The sequence below is a fragment of the Balaenoptera musculus genome, chromosome 4 (assembly GCF_009873245.2).
Source record: "Balaenoptera musculus isolate JJ_BM4_2016_0621 chromosome 4, mBalMus1.pri.v3, whole genome shotgun sequence".
NCBI lineage: Eukaryota > Metazoa > Chordata > Mammalia > Artiodactyla > Balaenopteridae > Balaenoptera > Balaenoptera musculus.
Genome location: NC_045788.1, coordinates 66,699,107 through 66,716,207, shown reverse-complemented (window position 1 = coordinate 66,716,207; position 17,101 = coordinate 66,699,107). Strand labels below are relative to the sequence as shown.

The following is a 17,101-nucleotide window of genomic DNA, read 5'->3' as shown; positions in this document are numbered from 1 at the left end:
GTGATGGAGAAGACCCTTGTACTTGGGGATCAGGTTCAAGGACACATGGGCGCCCGGTGCTCTTACCGTCCAGGTGGCGGACTTGGCGGTGCTGGACTGCTGGAAGGACACGTCAAAGCTGTGTGGGCCCGGGTAGTCGGTGTTGGAGGGGATGGCGGGCGAAGGCGAGAGGGCGTCGAAGGTGGAGCTGGGCTGTGCGTAGGGCGAGGGTGCCGTGACGCTGTTCTGCGCGTGGTCTGTGTTGTAGGGACTGGTGGACGAGGAGCCGTTCTGGATCTGCTGGTCCATGCTGTTCAGGAGCCCCAGGTTCGTGTACTGTGGCTGTGGGACACCCAGAAACCCCCCATGTTAGCCATTTAAGCTGCAGATCCTTGCTGCCAAAAAGGCATCATTTGGCGAGTGCCTTCTACAGAGTTCCACCTCACGTCTGCAACACTTCGCACTCAAGGGAAAATGACCAATGTGTCATGCATAGTTCGAAACACCAAGAGGAACCCCAGGCGTGTGTATGTTTTGTAATGACCTGCACAGTTCACACGGCTTCATGGGCAACCTTTGGAGACTGTGGTCTCCCCGAGAGCATTTGAAAGTGGATTATGTGCTCATTTGCAAACTGGGCAAGAAGTGCCCATGCTCCGTAGCTGCTTATGAATTCTTTAAAATAAATAAATACTGCCTGCTATTCTTTTTCTTCTTCTGTCCTGGTATTCAGAATGAAAAAGACCACTGGATAGATATGTTCTAGAGGACACTTAAGCATCAAATTGTTGTTTACTGAGAAAAATCAGTTGTCCTCCAAATTTCCTTTTAGTCATCATTCTAAATTCTGTCTCAGGGTACCGACTTGCCCCCAGGGACTGGGTTCATGAAGACTGGAGGGAAATGAGTAGCAGGGACAGGGAGAGGCAACTATATATTTTAACAGGTTACATGCTAGCAGACCATCCAAACAGCCTAATTTTTCATCTGTTTTTTCATTTTCTTTGTAGCAGTTTACTATTTTCTAAAGTAGAACATGTGTAAGAGAAATATCATCTAGTTATGATTAAAAGTCTATGTTTGAAATAATTCAGAAGTACATTAATTCATATAGCTTCTCTGCCAGGTGTTTTATTTCTTCTAGGAAAACCGGCACCAAGTAGGTATTCAATAAGATGTTTATGGGAAGAATGATTTAACTTCTCATTTCATCGGCAAAAAATCCTTACTGTATTACTATCAGAGAGGGGAAGTGATTTGCTCAATCATCGGCTAATAAGCAAAGAGTAGGGATTTTGAAACCAAATCTTCCAAGTCCAGGGCTCTGCCAACACCATTCCATCTGTCAGCCTGATAAGATAATTCAAGTCATTCCTGAGTCAAATTGGACAGATTTCCAGAAGGGGCCACCAGCCTGTGTACCATTTTCCCTTTGTGAAATCTTCTGACATGTGGAAACCTCACTGTTTCTTCAAGTTAGCAAAAGGAAAACAAATCAAAAGCAAAAAGAAGAAGGCAGTCCTGTGGGTACATATTTTATAAAGGAAATGAGGAGTCTGGATCTTCAACTGAAATATAACAGAGTCCCAGATTAAGTCAAACTACAGAGAAGAACAAACTCACAAAGAAACGGATGCTTGAAAACAATTTTAATTCAACTTTAAGCATACGAAAATTATTTTACTAAACTTTAAGTATTTCACACGGGGAGGAGAAAGGACTCTGTCATTCCATTCAGTCCAGAGAGCATCTGTCTAAATGTTAACGGTTGCATGCCCATTCCATTACATTTATACATTCACATTCCACTGCCGAATGCCATGTCCCCATTTGCTCTTCAAATAACTATTAATCTCTTTACACTTATCCCGCTGCTGACAAGAGCAGCTGTTAGTCTCGCCTTCTCTCCCCTCTGACTTCCACAGCTCCTAGTTCTCCTGTCCTCCATCTTTAGCTTCCCCTCTTGACAGGTGAGGCAAACTGCAGGTGAGACAGCTATGAGAGACAGAACTAAAACCTGAGGCCCGGACGAAGGCGTCCACACCCCTGGCTGAATGAAAGCTCTTAGGCGTCCAAGCCTGCGGCAACAGCCTAGAAAGGGGATTGAAATTATTATTTGTGTTCAAGTTAAGGGTCAGTATACAAAGCACTCCTGAGCGTCCTGTAGGAATCAGATAATGCTCCCAGAGGCACGTGCTTCCCTAGAGCAGTACAATTAGGGAGGTAGCCGCCCCTGACAAAGGGGACAAAGAAATTCGCCAAGCACTTTCTCACAGGCGGTAAAAAGCCTGTTGGGCCAACACTTTCCTCCTCCTTCGAGCTACACAGAATGGAACTTCAGCTAATTGTGCGCTTGGAGGAGAACAAAGAAACATGGCCCTTTGAATTTTTTTTTTCCAATAAATGTAAAGAGAAAAGTTTGGAGACCCAGCTTTAAAAGCCAGTGAGTAAACACTCAGTGCTGCTTGAAGGACATAAGAGAAATGGAAACTCCATTTACCTCAGGGGTACAAAGACGACGTCCCTGGGACAGCAGTGAGACTGAACGTATGGGGTGGCACCAAAGAAGCAGAAACTGTATTTCAAGCCATTAATAGGTGTTGATGGCTATGCTTTTACATGCCATAATTTTTAATCCCAAAAAGTTCGGGTGAAATATTTTACTTCACAATAGGATTTGCTTCCAGTACTGACGCCTCAATTTATATAATGTAAAACTAGATTTCTCAGGTTTGGGCAAAGAGCTGCTTACTATTCAAGATAAAAATGGGAAAACATATTTCAATTTAAGCTTCCCTCAAATTTTACTTTAAAGAAGCAAAAGCTAAGTAGTATACTCAATTGTCTTTAAAAAAAAAAGCATAAAACCAACACTAACTTTGAATTAACTAGCCTGAAACACACAGCAACAAACCCACCAAAGTAGAATTGTATGATTAGAAATCTCCTTGGAGACTTTCCATGGCCTTATTAAAAATTTATATCATAAACCTGCCATAGGAATTAGTACTTTTGAAGCTAATTTTAAAAGGATTTAGTTGACAACGACCAAAAAAGTTTCTTCTTTGCTTATTTCTTTGATTTGAAGAGAGTGGACGTGTTGACAAAGTACAATTAGAGGCAGAGGGCAGACCAGCATAGCCAAGAAGAACAAGTGTTAGGTAGGTAGGACCAGCAAAATAATTCACAGCACCCATCGCAAAATGAAAACACAGGGCCTCTTGTTCATAAATTATTAAGAGTTTCATAATGGTGACAGCAGAACATTAAACAAAGCACGGGGCCCTTTCATGACTGCACACTTTGCAGCCTATGAAGCTAGCTCTGTGCCAGGTTAATGTGAATAATATTTATTTCTTCTTTTCCACCAAAGTGAAGCTGGCGGGATGACGGAAGCAGTAACTGGACCCTTTGTTTACTTCAGTAATTCCATAAACACAGAAGGGAGAAATTTGTGTTATGCTGGGATGCTAATGAGATGCCTATTTATGATGACAAGTAAAATAGTCTCCGAAGTTAGAACATGACACTCGTATGAGTACCAAAAAGTGCCCTGAGAAGAACTCTGTGGGGTCCTCTGTGACCCATGTGTTTCTTATGCAACAAAAGCTATTAGAACATTTGAAATGTAATAGGAAGTAGATTGTCCCTTTCTAACAAGGTATCTTGATGTTCAAATAACCTTAACATACTCTATAGGGACTCAGTGAATGAATGAACAGTGTTGAATATGTACCCTATCATGTCTGAAAGAGGAGACAGTCTTTTCTCCACAACGTATAAAAGGTGAAAATGGACACGATTTGCCTGATGTCTATTATAAGCCTGATAAAGTAAAACAGTGGATTTCCTTTGAATTTGAACAGATGCTTCATTTCCTATAAAATAACTTTGAAATAGAAGACACTGCCTGGACCCTAGAAAATTACCAACATCTGTAGCTGAAAGCTACAGCTTCACCACAAACTAGCTGATATGCCCACAGAAAGGATAAAACACACCTTGGTCACAGAAACTTCATATACTCCGGGTAATCACAGAACACCCTGGGGGTGTTTTAAAACATGGAGCTGGTATAGTAAGTGTAGGGATACCCAGGGGCTGAATCTCAAACTGCCTGCTTTCACCATTAGGAAAGAGCAAGTATAACTACCATGCCCAAATATAGAAAGAGGGTTTCCTTGTTGTTTATCTCCTCCCGTAAGTTCTTTCGCATTCCCATAGTCATCTACAGACTGATTTATTTCTTCAGTTTTGATGATTAGAATTAAAATGGCAGTAAAGAATAGAGATTTCTCCTGACTGGTCATTGTTTTAGAAGCGTCCTATATAAATGCAGTTCTTTTAGTTTCATTTTATTTTTCCTTCCTGGATTACATTGTTTAATGATCTTAAATTCTAAATATATTGTGGGCCTGAATTTTCTTCTCATCAGCTCAGCAATAATGTATATCAGTATATATCACTGTAAACAAAACTTAATATTGAATACCTGGGTTTATACCTACTTAAAGTTGACTCTGTAATTACTTTCCTGTAAAATAATTTAACATCAAAAAAGAATTCCAATCAAGTCATATGACCAGTGCAATGAAACAGGAACATAGATATAATTTGCATTTCTGAAAATCTCTCGTCCAATGTATCTGTGTAAGAGAATTTTATAAGTTCTTTTTCTCGCCTTTCCTAGATATTACTATCTGTAATAGCTAATTTATGGCAACGATAGTCAATAATATATGGCAAGAGATTAATAAAAAATGGGAATGCAGACCATATCAGGCATAGGAGAGGTTACTTTGGAAACATATAATCAATTTATTTACCTAAATTCAAATGGATCCTTGTCACAGGAAACAATAACTTGCCCAAATTTCATTTGAAAAAAATTATATTTATAATCCTTGACTGACTGTTAGAGGAGGCTAAGGAATTAAACATTCTTCAGTGCTCCTTTTATTCGTGAATGGATTCTAGTAATGCAGAAGAACTCTGAACTTAGACTTGGGTAACATGGGGTTTAAGGCCCAACACTGCCACTAATTTGCCATCTACCCCTGGGCAAACAACCTGGACTTTAGTTTGCTATAAAGTAAAATCTGTATAAAATTGAGGAGACTGAATCTGATGATCAAACATAAATGGTACACCAGTTCTAACATTTTTCTAGGGATGACCATTCTCATCTACAATACTATGTAAAAATAATGCCATGAGATTGCTTTCAAAAAATGAGATAACTGTTTTTTTTTTTTTTCTTCATACAGATTTGCCAGACCAAACCTACAAATCCAAATTATTTCAGGCAGCATATATAGTTTCCTCAGCTAATATAACCTTTCACCTCAGGCTTCATGGAGGAGCTTTCTGAACACTCTAAAGCCCCTCCTGGGAAAAGAAAACAGCTTTCTTCATGACCTTGGCTTTGCAAAGCATCCATTGGATTATGCTCTAGCAGACAGTACTACATTTTTATCCCCAAATATTGGCAGAATAGTGGCTTTTAAACAAGCACGGCCTGAGGGAGAAATGCTTGTCATTTTTTAGTCTTCTACCACCTGCCTCACCTCAAAGAATGATGGTTTGTTTTATGCTAGAATTAAACACAATTGATTGAATGTGCTCTATTTGAGGTCAAGAAGATATTTGTATTCTATGTTAAATTAAAACACCATCTTTTCACCTTAAGAATGTATTCAGCATCACGTTTTTCTCAAAACCAGGTTTTGTTAGATATAAAATATTTCACTTCTTTTGTCTTCCAAATGATCCTAGAAAGTGAGTGGAGGTAAAATATACTCATACCTTATAATGAACAAAATGTAAAAATAAAGCATTAAAACCCACAAACCTAGAAAGACAGCCTGCAAAAAGTTTACTAGAATGTGTTATGTTCTGACACAAAGTGTCAAGATTCCTCTGAGGTCCAAGATTCCATAACTTAGGAGAGAGCTCCCTAAAAGCTCCAGCCAAGGCTGACAAGGACAGGTGAGACAAATAAATACAAAGTTGGCTAATCAGGTAGACAACAGTGTCAACAAATATTAGCCATAGTACTTGAAAAGCTAGGAAGTGTGAAACATAGTGAAACTAGAACTCAATCCAAATTTAGCTAAATTACACTGTGTAGAGCTCAATTAAGGAAAAATAATCTTTAAAGTCTATGATTTCATTAAGTACTCCCTTTTAGTAATAATGACAAATAAATAAAATTATAATCAAGAGCATCTCAATTCTAAAAAAGCCTGACATCACCATTACATACCAAGGAAGCACTGGACTTAGCAGAAAGGTATAATTTTAATATTCAGTAATTCTTGATCAAAATAATAGGGAAAAGTATACAGAGTTTCAGTTTCTTTAAAGTGAACCAGGAGTTATTTATTAAAGTTGGGTCAAAAATGTGTTTGAGGAAAGTTTCAATCTATAACAATCCCTGTCTTAATAGTTTTTTAAGCAGACATGTAATGCTAAGAGAAGAAAGTACACAGTAATGGAGATCTTTAGTGATGGGTTATACCATCTATATGGAAAGCATACCATGGTAACATTAGAAGCTCATCAATAATGCTTTGCTGGTTTTTAAAGTGAGTTTAAAATATTTAAAAATAACTTTGATAATGTATCTGTCTAAACCATATCAGAAATTACGACTTAAAACACTGGGGTGATTAAATGTGATTAACGTTTTATCACAGGAGGTAGTTTTGCTCACTGTGATATGAAACTGAAGACATATCAATTTCAATAAAATAATGGTGACCATCAAGATTAAAAAAGTCTGAACCCTATTTAGCATCCATATTTTAATCCTCTGTGAGAAGAATCTTAGTTATTACTACTACTACTATCACTCCTCCTCCTCTGCTACTACCACTAAGTTCTCTCTGAGTCTTACTATGTTCCTCATAGTGTTTAAGTGCTTTGCACATATTTACTCAATTAATTCTCATGAGTTAAGTGGAATTATTATCCCATGTTTTATACTTATTTTACAGATGAGGAAACTGAAGCTCCACAAGATTAAGTGCTCAGGGTAGTAAGTGACAGAGCTCAGATGTGAAACCAGTAAATCTGTCTTGAGATTTACCCACTTTCTTAAGTATCCTTCACTCAGAGTCACTCAGATTTCTGCTTGGATTATTTATGTAAGAGTTACACTCCCAGAGATAAACCCATGTACGTATGGTCAACTAATCTATGACAAAGGAGTCAAGGATATACAATGGAGAAAAGACAGTCTCTTCAATAAGTGGTGCTGGGAAAACTGGACAGCTACACATAAAAGAATGAAATTAGAACACTCCCTAACATAATACACAAAAATAAACTCAAAATGGATTAAAGACCTAAATGTAAGATGGGACGCTATAAAATTCTTACAGGAAAACACAGGAAGAACTCTCTTTGACATAAATCACAGCAAGATCTTTTTTGACCCACCTCCTAGAGTAATGGAAATAAAAATAAACAAATGGGACCTAATGAAACTTAAAAGCTTTTGCACAGCAAAGGAAACTATAAACAAGATGAAAAGACAACCCTCAGAATGGGAGAAAATATTTGCAAATGAATCAACAGACAAAGGATTAATATCCAAAATATATAAACAGCTCATGCAGCTCAACAGCAAGGAAACAAACAACGAAATCAAAAAATGGACAGAAGACCTCAATAGACATTTCTCCAAAGAAGACATACAGATGGCCAAGAGGCACATGAAAAGCTGCTCAACATCACTAATTATTAGAGAAATGCAAATCAAAACTACAATGAGGTATCACCTCACACCTGTCAGAATGGCCATCATCAAAAAGTCTATAAACAATAAATGCTGGAGAGGGTGTGGAGAAAAGGGAACCCTCTTGCACTGTTGGTGGGAATGTAAATTGATACAGCCACTAGAACAGTATGGAGGTTCCTTAAAAAACGAAAACTAGAATTACCATATGACCCAGAAATCCCACTACTGGGCATATACCCAGAGAAAACCATAATTCAAAAAACACATGCACCCCAATGTTCATTGTGGCACTATTTACAATAGCCAGGACATGGAAGCAACCTAAGTGTCCATTGACAGACGAATGGATAAAGAAGATGTGGTACATATATACAATGGAATATTACTCAGCCATAAAAAGGAATGAAATTGGGTCATTTGTAGAGACATGGATGGACCTAGAGACTGTCATACAGAGTGAAGTAATTCAGAAAGAGAAAAACAAATATCGTGTATTAATGCATATATGTGGAATCTAGAAAAATGGTACAGATGAACCATATGCAAGGTAGAAATAGAGACATAGATGTAGAGAACAAACGTATGGACACCAAGGGGGGAAAGCGGGGGGGGGTGGTGTGTGGTGGTGGTGGTGTGATAAATTGGGAGATTGGGACTGACATGTATACACTAATATGTATAAAATGGATAACTAATAAGAACCTGCTGTATAAAAAAATAAAATAAAATTCAAAAAAAAGATAAATAAGAGTTACACTCAACGAAAGCGTACTTATTTTATATCTAAAGAAAATATTTTCCACTCATTAAAGACAGGATATAAAACTTTAGCCATTCTTTTGGAGACCTAGCTCCTTGGAGCTACCACCAGAAACTCCCTGAAGATCTGATCATGCCACCCTCATGCTTGAACACTTTGAGCAAGTTTCTAATCTCTTAGAACACAAGCCTCAAATCTCTAAACTGCCCTACACCACACTATTTGAAACCCTCCTCTTTGCTCACTAAAGAATGGCATTCCTTCAGTTTTACAAAGGCAAACTTCTTCAATCCTCAAGCCTTTTGCACCTGCAGCCTGTTTCCCAACTCATCTTTCAGTTTTAGTTTCAATGTCATTTCCAAGTCAAAGCCTTCCTGGAGGGCCCAGATAGGTATTCTTTGTTTCACATGGTCACGGCACAGTAACTTTCCCCTTTGCATCACATAATTATAATTGAAAATTAATGATCTGTATAAGTACTTTTTAATGTTGGTCTTCACTGCTAAACAATTATGAGACATGATATCTGTTTAGTGCTGAGTATCATATCCGGAACCATGGCTGGGACATAGTAGGTGTTCAGCAAATATTAAAGAATAAATGCAAAACATTTCAAAATAATAATCACCTTCGGAAAGTATATTTTATTCTAACTCAACTATAACCCAAACAAGTATTGCTTTTTTACTCTGAAGTAAGTCTGTCTCCAAATCAGAGTCACCTCTTTACATACTACTGCCCTTGAATGTTACAGTGCATCTCCAAATAATCTCAGTGACCTTTACTTTGTGTTTTGATTTGTTCTGGTAGGTGGGAATTGTGCTTTTAGCTTCAGCTGTTATGGGAACTAGTAGCAGAATAGCCAGTCCTGTCACTCACAAGGCCATGAGTAATACTTGGTAGTTCACACCTAGCTGGGAAGTTTATTAATGAGCTTCTACTTCCTTGAAACAAACACATACACATTTTTGTGCCAAGGCAGTGTTTCTTACCTGATGGTCTAGATTTTGTTTCTCATGCATCTAGGTCAGCAATAAGAACCCAAATCTTTGTGGTCATATAATGATTTACTTCCTGCAGATAGAGAAACCACCCAGACACAAGCCTCGAGTAAGATGTTAGTTGCTGATAGAGAGGCCACAAAATTGGTCCCTCCTTCTCTAATTTCCATGATTTTCTGCCCAGTTAGCTAGAATTCAGTTTAGAATAATGCCATAATTAAGGGCTTGCAAAAGTATGTTTTGAGGAACTGAGATTGTAGTTTATCAGACTTACAAAGCATTTCTTGTAAATGGTCTAAATTCATGACTTCATTTCCCAGACTGTATAACACACACACACACACACACACACAGGTTGAAACACTAGCCTTCATTTGCAAATGGAAAACTAAAACATAAAATACGGACTATACTACTCAATCTTACTATTCTGTACATATTCAAATGAGGAACACTGTTTTTTAAGTTCTAATTTGCTTTTGCTTGTCAAGTTCTTTGCAGATTGCTACACTTTTCATTTTATTTGAGATAAAGTTTTCAGTGACTTACTATGCTTTGTAATTAGACATGGTGACTTATGTAACATTGAAGTGTTCCTTTAAGATTCACTTTTAACTGCAAAATAAAACCAAAGTTTCCAGCTATGCCAAAGACATGCCTTACTTTGAAAAGACACTCATCTATTCATTTCATTCTATTTACCCCATTATGAAAGTAACAATCAATCAATCAGTTTAATAATTACAACAGCTCATTAGTGTCTTATTTGGACAGAAAAAAGAAAAAACCTGGAGCACCACGTTTAAGAACAAAATGACTTAAAGTTTTCTCAGGCATCCTTTAGTAATAACACCATAGAAAATAAAATGTGAAAGTGTTTGCAAATCATCAAGCTTATTCACCCAGAGCAAACCACCCACATCCCTGGTGATGATTGAGAGACATCAGGAGACAAAATGAATGAAGGGAATGGTGTGGAAGCAAGTAAACACATTTAAAAAGTGACTGCAAAGCAAGATAAAAATCTAATCGGTTCCGTTTTGTAGAAAAATCAAACACATTCTCTGTCCTCCCGGGTAATCAATTAAGTGAAAGCAGTACACTTTACACTGTTTACCTCTGTTAGAGAACAAGTCATTCCTTACTCAGGAAACTGCCCTGTCTTTCAAAAACTTTCTTGCCACTTGAAGTATAATGGAAAGAAATATCTGGACTCATTAAAAAAAAAAAAAAAAAAAGACTTACAAGATGTCAGAGAAAACCATATGATTCAGAACATCCAGGTGGAGACCAGGCTTGTACAATGTGTGCAATTGCTTTGCTTTCTGCACAGATCAGTTACAAACAGCCATTTCTGTAGGTATTTATGCCATATTTTTATCTGAAGATAGCCCTCCAAGCAGCAGCAACAGACGCATGCTTCCGTCACATTCAGGAACATTATTTGGTGACCCCAGGGAGGATACAGAGATAAATACCACATATTCTCTACCCTCCAACAGTTTCCAGTCCAGAGACTGGGAGAGCAATAAGGGAGGAACAGAGAAGTACAAAGAGTTCAGAGGAAGTCGGGTGATTCTGAATGGGGGGGGGCGGTGGAATCTGAGACATTTTTAAGAGTGAAGTAGGCCCCTAGCAAGGCTTTAAAAACTGGAAAGGATCTGACCTGAAGGTAAATATTTGAGGGGTAGAGTTGGCGTATAGAAAGAAGGCAGGAAAAGTAACTTCTCTGAATTCTCACTATTCTGATTTTCAGGCTTTCAAGCACTTTGGGATTATCTACTGAAATAATTTCCCAGGCCTAAGGCTTATTATGGGCTTTCTACTTTATCCAGTGTTACCGTTTCTCTCTGTGTAGATCTTGTGCAGTCCTCAACTTTAGTCTGGTGACAGAGTCTCAAATGGTCTATTTAAAAGTAATCAAGCCATTCCCAAAACATCTGATGTTGCCCTTTGAGAGAGTAATGGTTTTCCTTTTAATTCTGATTCCATCAATAGAGTGACACTAATCCAGACTGATTTGAGTAAACAGGGCATATTCCCCATTGTCTCTGTGATCTGAGAAAGAATGAACTTGAGAAAGATCACTGCCTGGATTGGAAATGGCCCCTTTGGGTGTTTTGCGCAAGCTTAAAAGGAAAAAGAAAATGCCTGTACAGAGTTCTTTCCAAGGCAAGCTCACTATGGGGGTGGTAATGCTCATAGGGGTATTATACTAAACTGCACCTATTAGTGGCTTTAGCAGCAATAAGAAAGTAGAACTATTTCTTTTGTAGTGTTTCCAGAAGAGCTGACGAGAGTGTATCATAAATTTCCGCCCCTGGCAGCACACCACAGCTTGACTCAAAATTCCCTCTTTCAGCTTTTATAAGGAAATCTTTTTTTTCTTTTTTTTTTTTTTTGTCCCATTTAAGAAACACAGACAAGATGCAATTCAGATCACAAGTTCTGCATAAGATATCAGTTTACACTCTACACATATCCACTGACATTCCAAAAATATTTTATTGTTGCCAGTTATTCCCTTAGCTAGAATCAACATGTGCTTTATCTTAACACTCCTCATTACTGAATTTTACATTGACAGGTAAATACTATCTGGGGGAGCTATCTCAGAATTTACAGGACAGTTCAATTTTACTGTGTCTTTGGAAAAGAGACTGAAACAGAATAAAGTTAGTCATTATTTCAAACATGAAATAAATTTAGAAAGAAGAACTTCCTAAGAATTTTTTTCGGCAGAAAATGGAAAGGAATGCTTTGGAGATAGGATAGGGGTGCTACAATATCAGACCAAATAAAAAAATCAAGTGTGGGGAAGCATAAAGTACTGTTTCTGAAAAGACTTTACAGACATTTCAGTTAACTAATTTTTTCTGCAAAGGAGGTTGTATAGCAACACGGTCACCTGTGGAACTTCACTGCTTCCCCTAATATTTGCAGAGTTAAAGGCAGAACAAAACACATTTCAACAAAATTCACTTTGCGTTAGAAGAGGATTAAGTTTGGTAAGGACGAGAAAGGAATGGGATACAAGCTTGGACATCCCCCCATTTATCATAGAGCATCATTCTCCCTCCTACCCACTCCCTTTGCCTTTAAATCAAGTGACTGAGTTATCTTCCCCAAGAACCTACCCTTGCCTACCCCACCATTATCTTTTAAATTGCTTACATTTTCTTCCTGGGTGAAATGGAAGTGATGAAGGAGATTGTGAGAGGCGATGATATGAAGAGAAGTAAAGACATGCCTTCCCCCAATATTTCTGTTCAAATCTTAAATGAAAATGTATATCCTTGTCCAAAGTGAAATTTGACAAATTTATGGCAAAGATTTTTAAATTTGTGATACCAAGATCTTGATTTTGTATTGTTATTGTTTTGGGGTAAATTTGGGGGGTTGTTTCTTAAATGATACATTCATATTTAGGTCTGCTCTATTATTTCCCAATTAGGATTCTCATCTTGAACAAAAGTCATACTTGGCATATTGTGTCACATTTAGCTCCAGGATCACTATCTACTTTTAGAGCAGTGATCAGGGAAGATAGTTTTCTCATCCTGATTCTAAGATGACTATTTAATAAGTAAAGTTAATCCTAATTAACATAGAAAATCAGTCTAGAGTTTGTTCCTAGCTTTGATTACTTTAAGAATGTAATTACCAAGTCCCTGTAAGAATGGGACACCTTATCTGTCTCTATAGAGGTCTAAAGGAATGGGAACAGGAAACAATTAACTTTGCCCAGACCAAGCAATCGTTTGGACTAATTTTTCTCCCTCCCTGCAGGATGACACTTGTCACTCCTAGAGCATGTAGAAAAAGTTTTGAATCTCTAATTCTGAACACTGCCCATGCTTTCAGAATATTCATGGGTTCTAGCTCTTAGTGAGATAAAAGCCCTTGCCATCTATTTTTGCTGTTTCTTATAAAAGCTTTCCATTTTGACATACATATTAAATATAGATCAGTGTTTAAATCAACATTCTCTTTTCAAGTCAATATAGCATGCTCTTTCATTTGGTCCTGTGCAGTTATTCTTTGTATTTTTATTAATTTTTCTACCTTCTACCCAGAATGACCTTCCTTCCTCCCCCTGTGGCTAAATTCTAGTTCTCAAACTATGTGAAATATTACCTTCGTCATGAGCAGGTTTGACCCATTTCACTGTCTTTGAGAGCCTTTGGTGTCTCTTACCACATTCTGTTTTAAACTGGAGTCACTTATGAATACCTTATGTACACACTAGGATTGTGAATTCTCAGAGGCCAGTGGCTTGCAACTTACTTATTTCTGCTTTCCTTCCAGTGCCTGGCACAAGCACCATGACTGCACGTAACTAGCTCTCAGTAAGTGTTGAGTTGTAAGGAAATGCTCCTTTTTGTAAGGGAAATAATCTAAATGATTTGTGGCTGGGATATCAAAGACACTGTATCTAGTTTATAACCAAATATATACTACTTTTTAATTTTGGGGTGGGGAGTGGAGAGAAATAATAAAATAAACAGTGGGTCTTTACTTACAGGATGACTATACATTTTATCTTCTAAGTGGAACACTTTTGGAAAATAAAAGGGGTGCTATTAATAATTACACTTAAATAGCAGTAGTAAATAGGGACAATCCAAGACCAATAGTTCCCAACTTCTCTATGGCAGGAACCATAGCTATTAACGAGATCTATGGGCAGGGAAAACACAAGTTTCATGAGACTTTAGAAACAATCCATTTCTACCCTTTCAAAAGGTTCCAGAGAAGTGATGGATATTCTTACAAAACGAGCACCCAATGTGCAATTCAGAGAAATGCATTTTTATACTTCTAGGCAGCCTTGAACAAAGCCATTTATCCCCCCCAAGTGCACCTTAGTACAGCCCCAATTACACCATTCCTCTGTTTAAAACCCTTCCATGGTTTATCATTGCCACTATATTAAATGTGTTATGGTGCTCCGTGAGCCACTCTACCTTGCAATTCTACCTTTACTTTCTAATTCTTTCATACTTTCAGTTCCATCAGAACTATCTGACATTTCTGAGTACCCCAGTATTCACCCTACTTCTGTGCCTCTGCTGATGCTTGTTTCTTCGCCTGAAATCCCCCTTCCCTCTTTTATTTCTAAAACTTTAGAAAGTTCTACTTGTTCTTCCAAGTGAATCTGCATCACACATATACATGTAGACTTCTGTGATCCTCCTGCTTTGAAATACTCTCTTTCTCTTTGATCCTTTATATTATCTTGCTCACATTTCTCATATGACACTTAAGATCTCTCCTGTATTAATTATAACTGTATGTATTCATTCCCCCTATGAACTGTAACTTATCAATGTAGGAACTGTTTCTTACTCATTTTTGTATCCTATGTACCATCTTATACGTAACTGATGCTCAGTAAACATTTATTTACAAAGAGTAAGTCTATAGTCCTTTTTCTAACCTAAGTTTCTCTTCCTCAATACTACTCCTCATGAATATTAACAAATTTCAACTTAATTAAAAGGTATAAGTGAAAATTAGAAAATGTTTATAGAGATAACACATTAATAAGCCACAGGTCCCTATTTTCTTGTGCCTCCAAATTGTGTTCTTATGAGAAGATCTGGGATAAGATTTATAGGTTAACTCTTATATCAACTGTTTTACCTTGACATTTCAATCCATTCTCTTCTAGAACCAAAATCCACCACCCTACTGGATATCCTTCACAGGCAACTCATTCCCTGAACTGACACGGAACAATAACGCTGTATCAGTCGTCTGACTTTTTGCTCATCATATATTTAAAAGAAAATTCTGAGTCCATTGGACTTGGAAAATCTTTCATTTTCAAGACAGTAAGACGTTTATGGAAATAACCAAGTCATTTTTCACTGAGGTGTCTTTTGGGTATCTGTGTTCGCTCTTCCTTATTGACTGACATAAAACAATTAGAAGTTTAAAATGTATTCAACAGAGGAAAAGTTTAATTTCACACTGTTACTGTGAAGGGAGGATTTTTACCCATTCCTCTCTATCTCACAAGCACAAGTCCCTCCCAACGCAATTACATGCACCTCAAAGAAAGCTTGGGTACACTGTGGTAACAGTTCTCAACTGTTTGACCCATATCTTTCCTTGATAAACATAAAATCTCATGACCTCAAATATATACTCCCTCCCTTAATAGGAAGAATATAGAATCTAAATTCTGTAATTGGGGGGGGGGTGGTGGTGGTGGTGGTGGGATGAACTGGGAGATTGGGACTGACATATATACACTAATATGTATAAAATAGATAACTAATAAGAACCTGCTGTATAAAAAAAATACAATAAAATTCAAAAAAAATTTTCAAAGTGGAAAAAAATAAAATACATGAAACAATTGATAATGCAAAAAGAAACCAAATTCTGTATATGCTTATTGTCTAAGAAAATTTTAGCAAACTTTGTATTCAGAAAATATATGTGGTATGATGAAAGAACAACCAATATTTTTTTGATTGCTATAGTTAACCAGCCATTCATTCATACTTCCTACTGTACTCTCCACACCCCCGTTGAGGATCACTGCTCTTCTAGAAAACAAAACAAACCAAACATGCTTTTTCCTTATCTAGGTAAAGGATAAGTGATTTATTATCACCACTCATTTTTCCAATAGCAGTGAAGGAAAGTATGATCTATGATCTGTGATTTAAGATCTCTTTCTCCCAGTCCCCTCTGGGCTTGAGGGCAACCAATTGTAAAACAAGTAGTGCAATCTAAGACCACAGCATGGAGTGAGGAACTAGCCTGGCTGACACCGAATTAAGTCTGCTGCTTCTGCTTCTTACCTACTGTGATTTTACCTATGGTGCTAAATATCTCAGTGGCGCAACTTGGGAAAGCTAAAAAGAATACATTTATTAACTATAAAGAGAAAAACCACTCCCATGGGAAAAAATGTGAGTCAGCCTTTGGAAACAGTATTGGAACATGAAAGACTATTTTCCTTGCCAATGCAGGCCCAGAGGTCAATTAATTGGCAATGACCTGAACACTCAGAGCTTATACTGCTGCCTCAGCACTTTTCTTCTTACTCTCAACTAGATTTGCATACCAGTTCTTTACGGAAACTTTATTTTGGAGCACTTACCATGAATCACAGTGGCCCTTTTTAGAGTGTATTTCTGTCTAAAGAGAAAAAGTTAAGTAAACAGGGACTCATTTTTATATCTATATCTATCTCTCAAGTACAAAAAGAGAAATCATTAACCTTGATTTGTAAAATGAGGTGATTCAGTATATGATTTGAAGTCCTGAATGTTGTAACCCATTCACCAAAGTACCTTTCCATCTTCATACAGAAACCCAGATGGGGATTTTTTAATAAAATGTCATTCTTCTAAGGAGGAGTTTGAGGGCTCTCAAACACTCTCTCTCTCTCTCTCTCTGTGTCTCTTTGTCTGTCTGTCACACACATACACACACACACACACACACACACACACACACACACACACAGAGAACCCAGGTTTTCTGGCAAGAAAATGGAACTAAAACTTAATCTATGAACAATTTCCTTTCTTTAGTGCCTCGCTCTCCAAGTATGAGACCAATCCCAGAGGCTGTATCATTCCAGCCTGGCGCATT

At 37.5% G+C, this 17,101-nt stretch overlaps 1 protein-coding gene across 6 annotated transcripts in view; it reads right to left on the bottom strand.

Annotated features, from left to right (window-relative positions):
• Positions 1-17,101, bottom strand: part of TP63 (tumor protein p63) — a 223,640-nt gene that overhangs the window by 79,234 nt on the left and 127,305 nt on the right. For all 6 annotated transcript variants that reach the window (XM_036851102.1, XM_036851103.1, XM_036851104.1 and 3 more), the window contains one exon: positions 67-321. In XM_036851102.1, the coding sequence (XP_036706997.1) occupies positions 67-321 (255 nt within the window). The remainder of the gene's footprint in view (positions 1-66; positions 322-17,101) is intronic.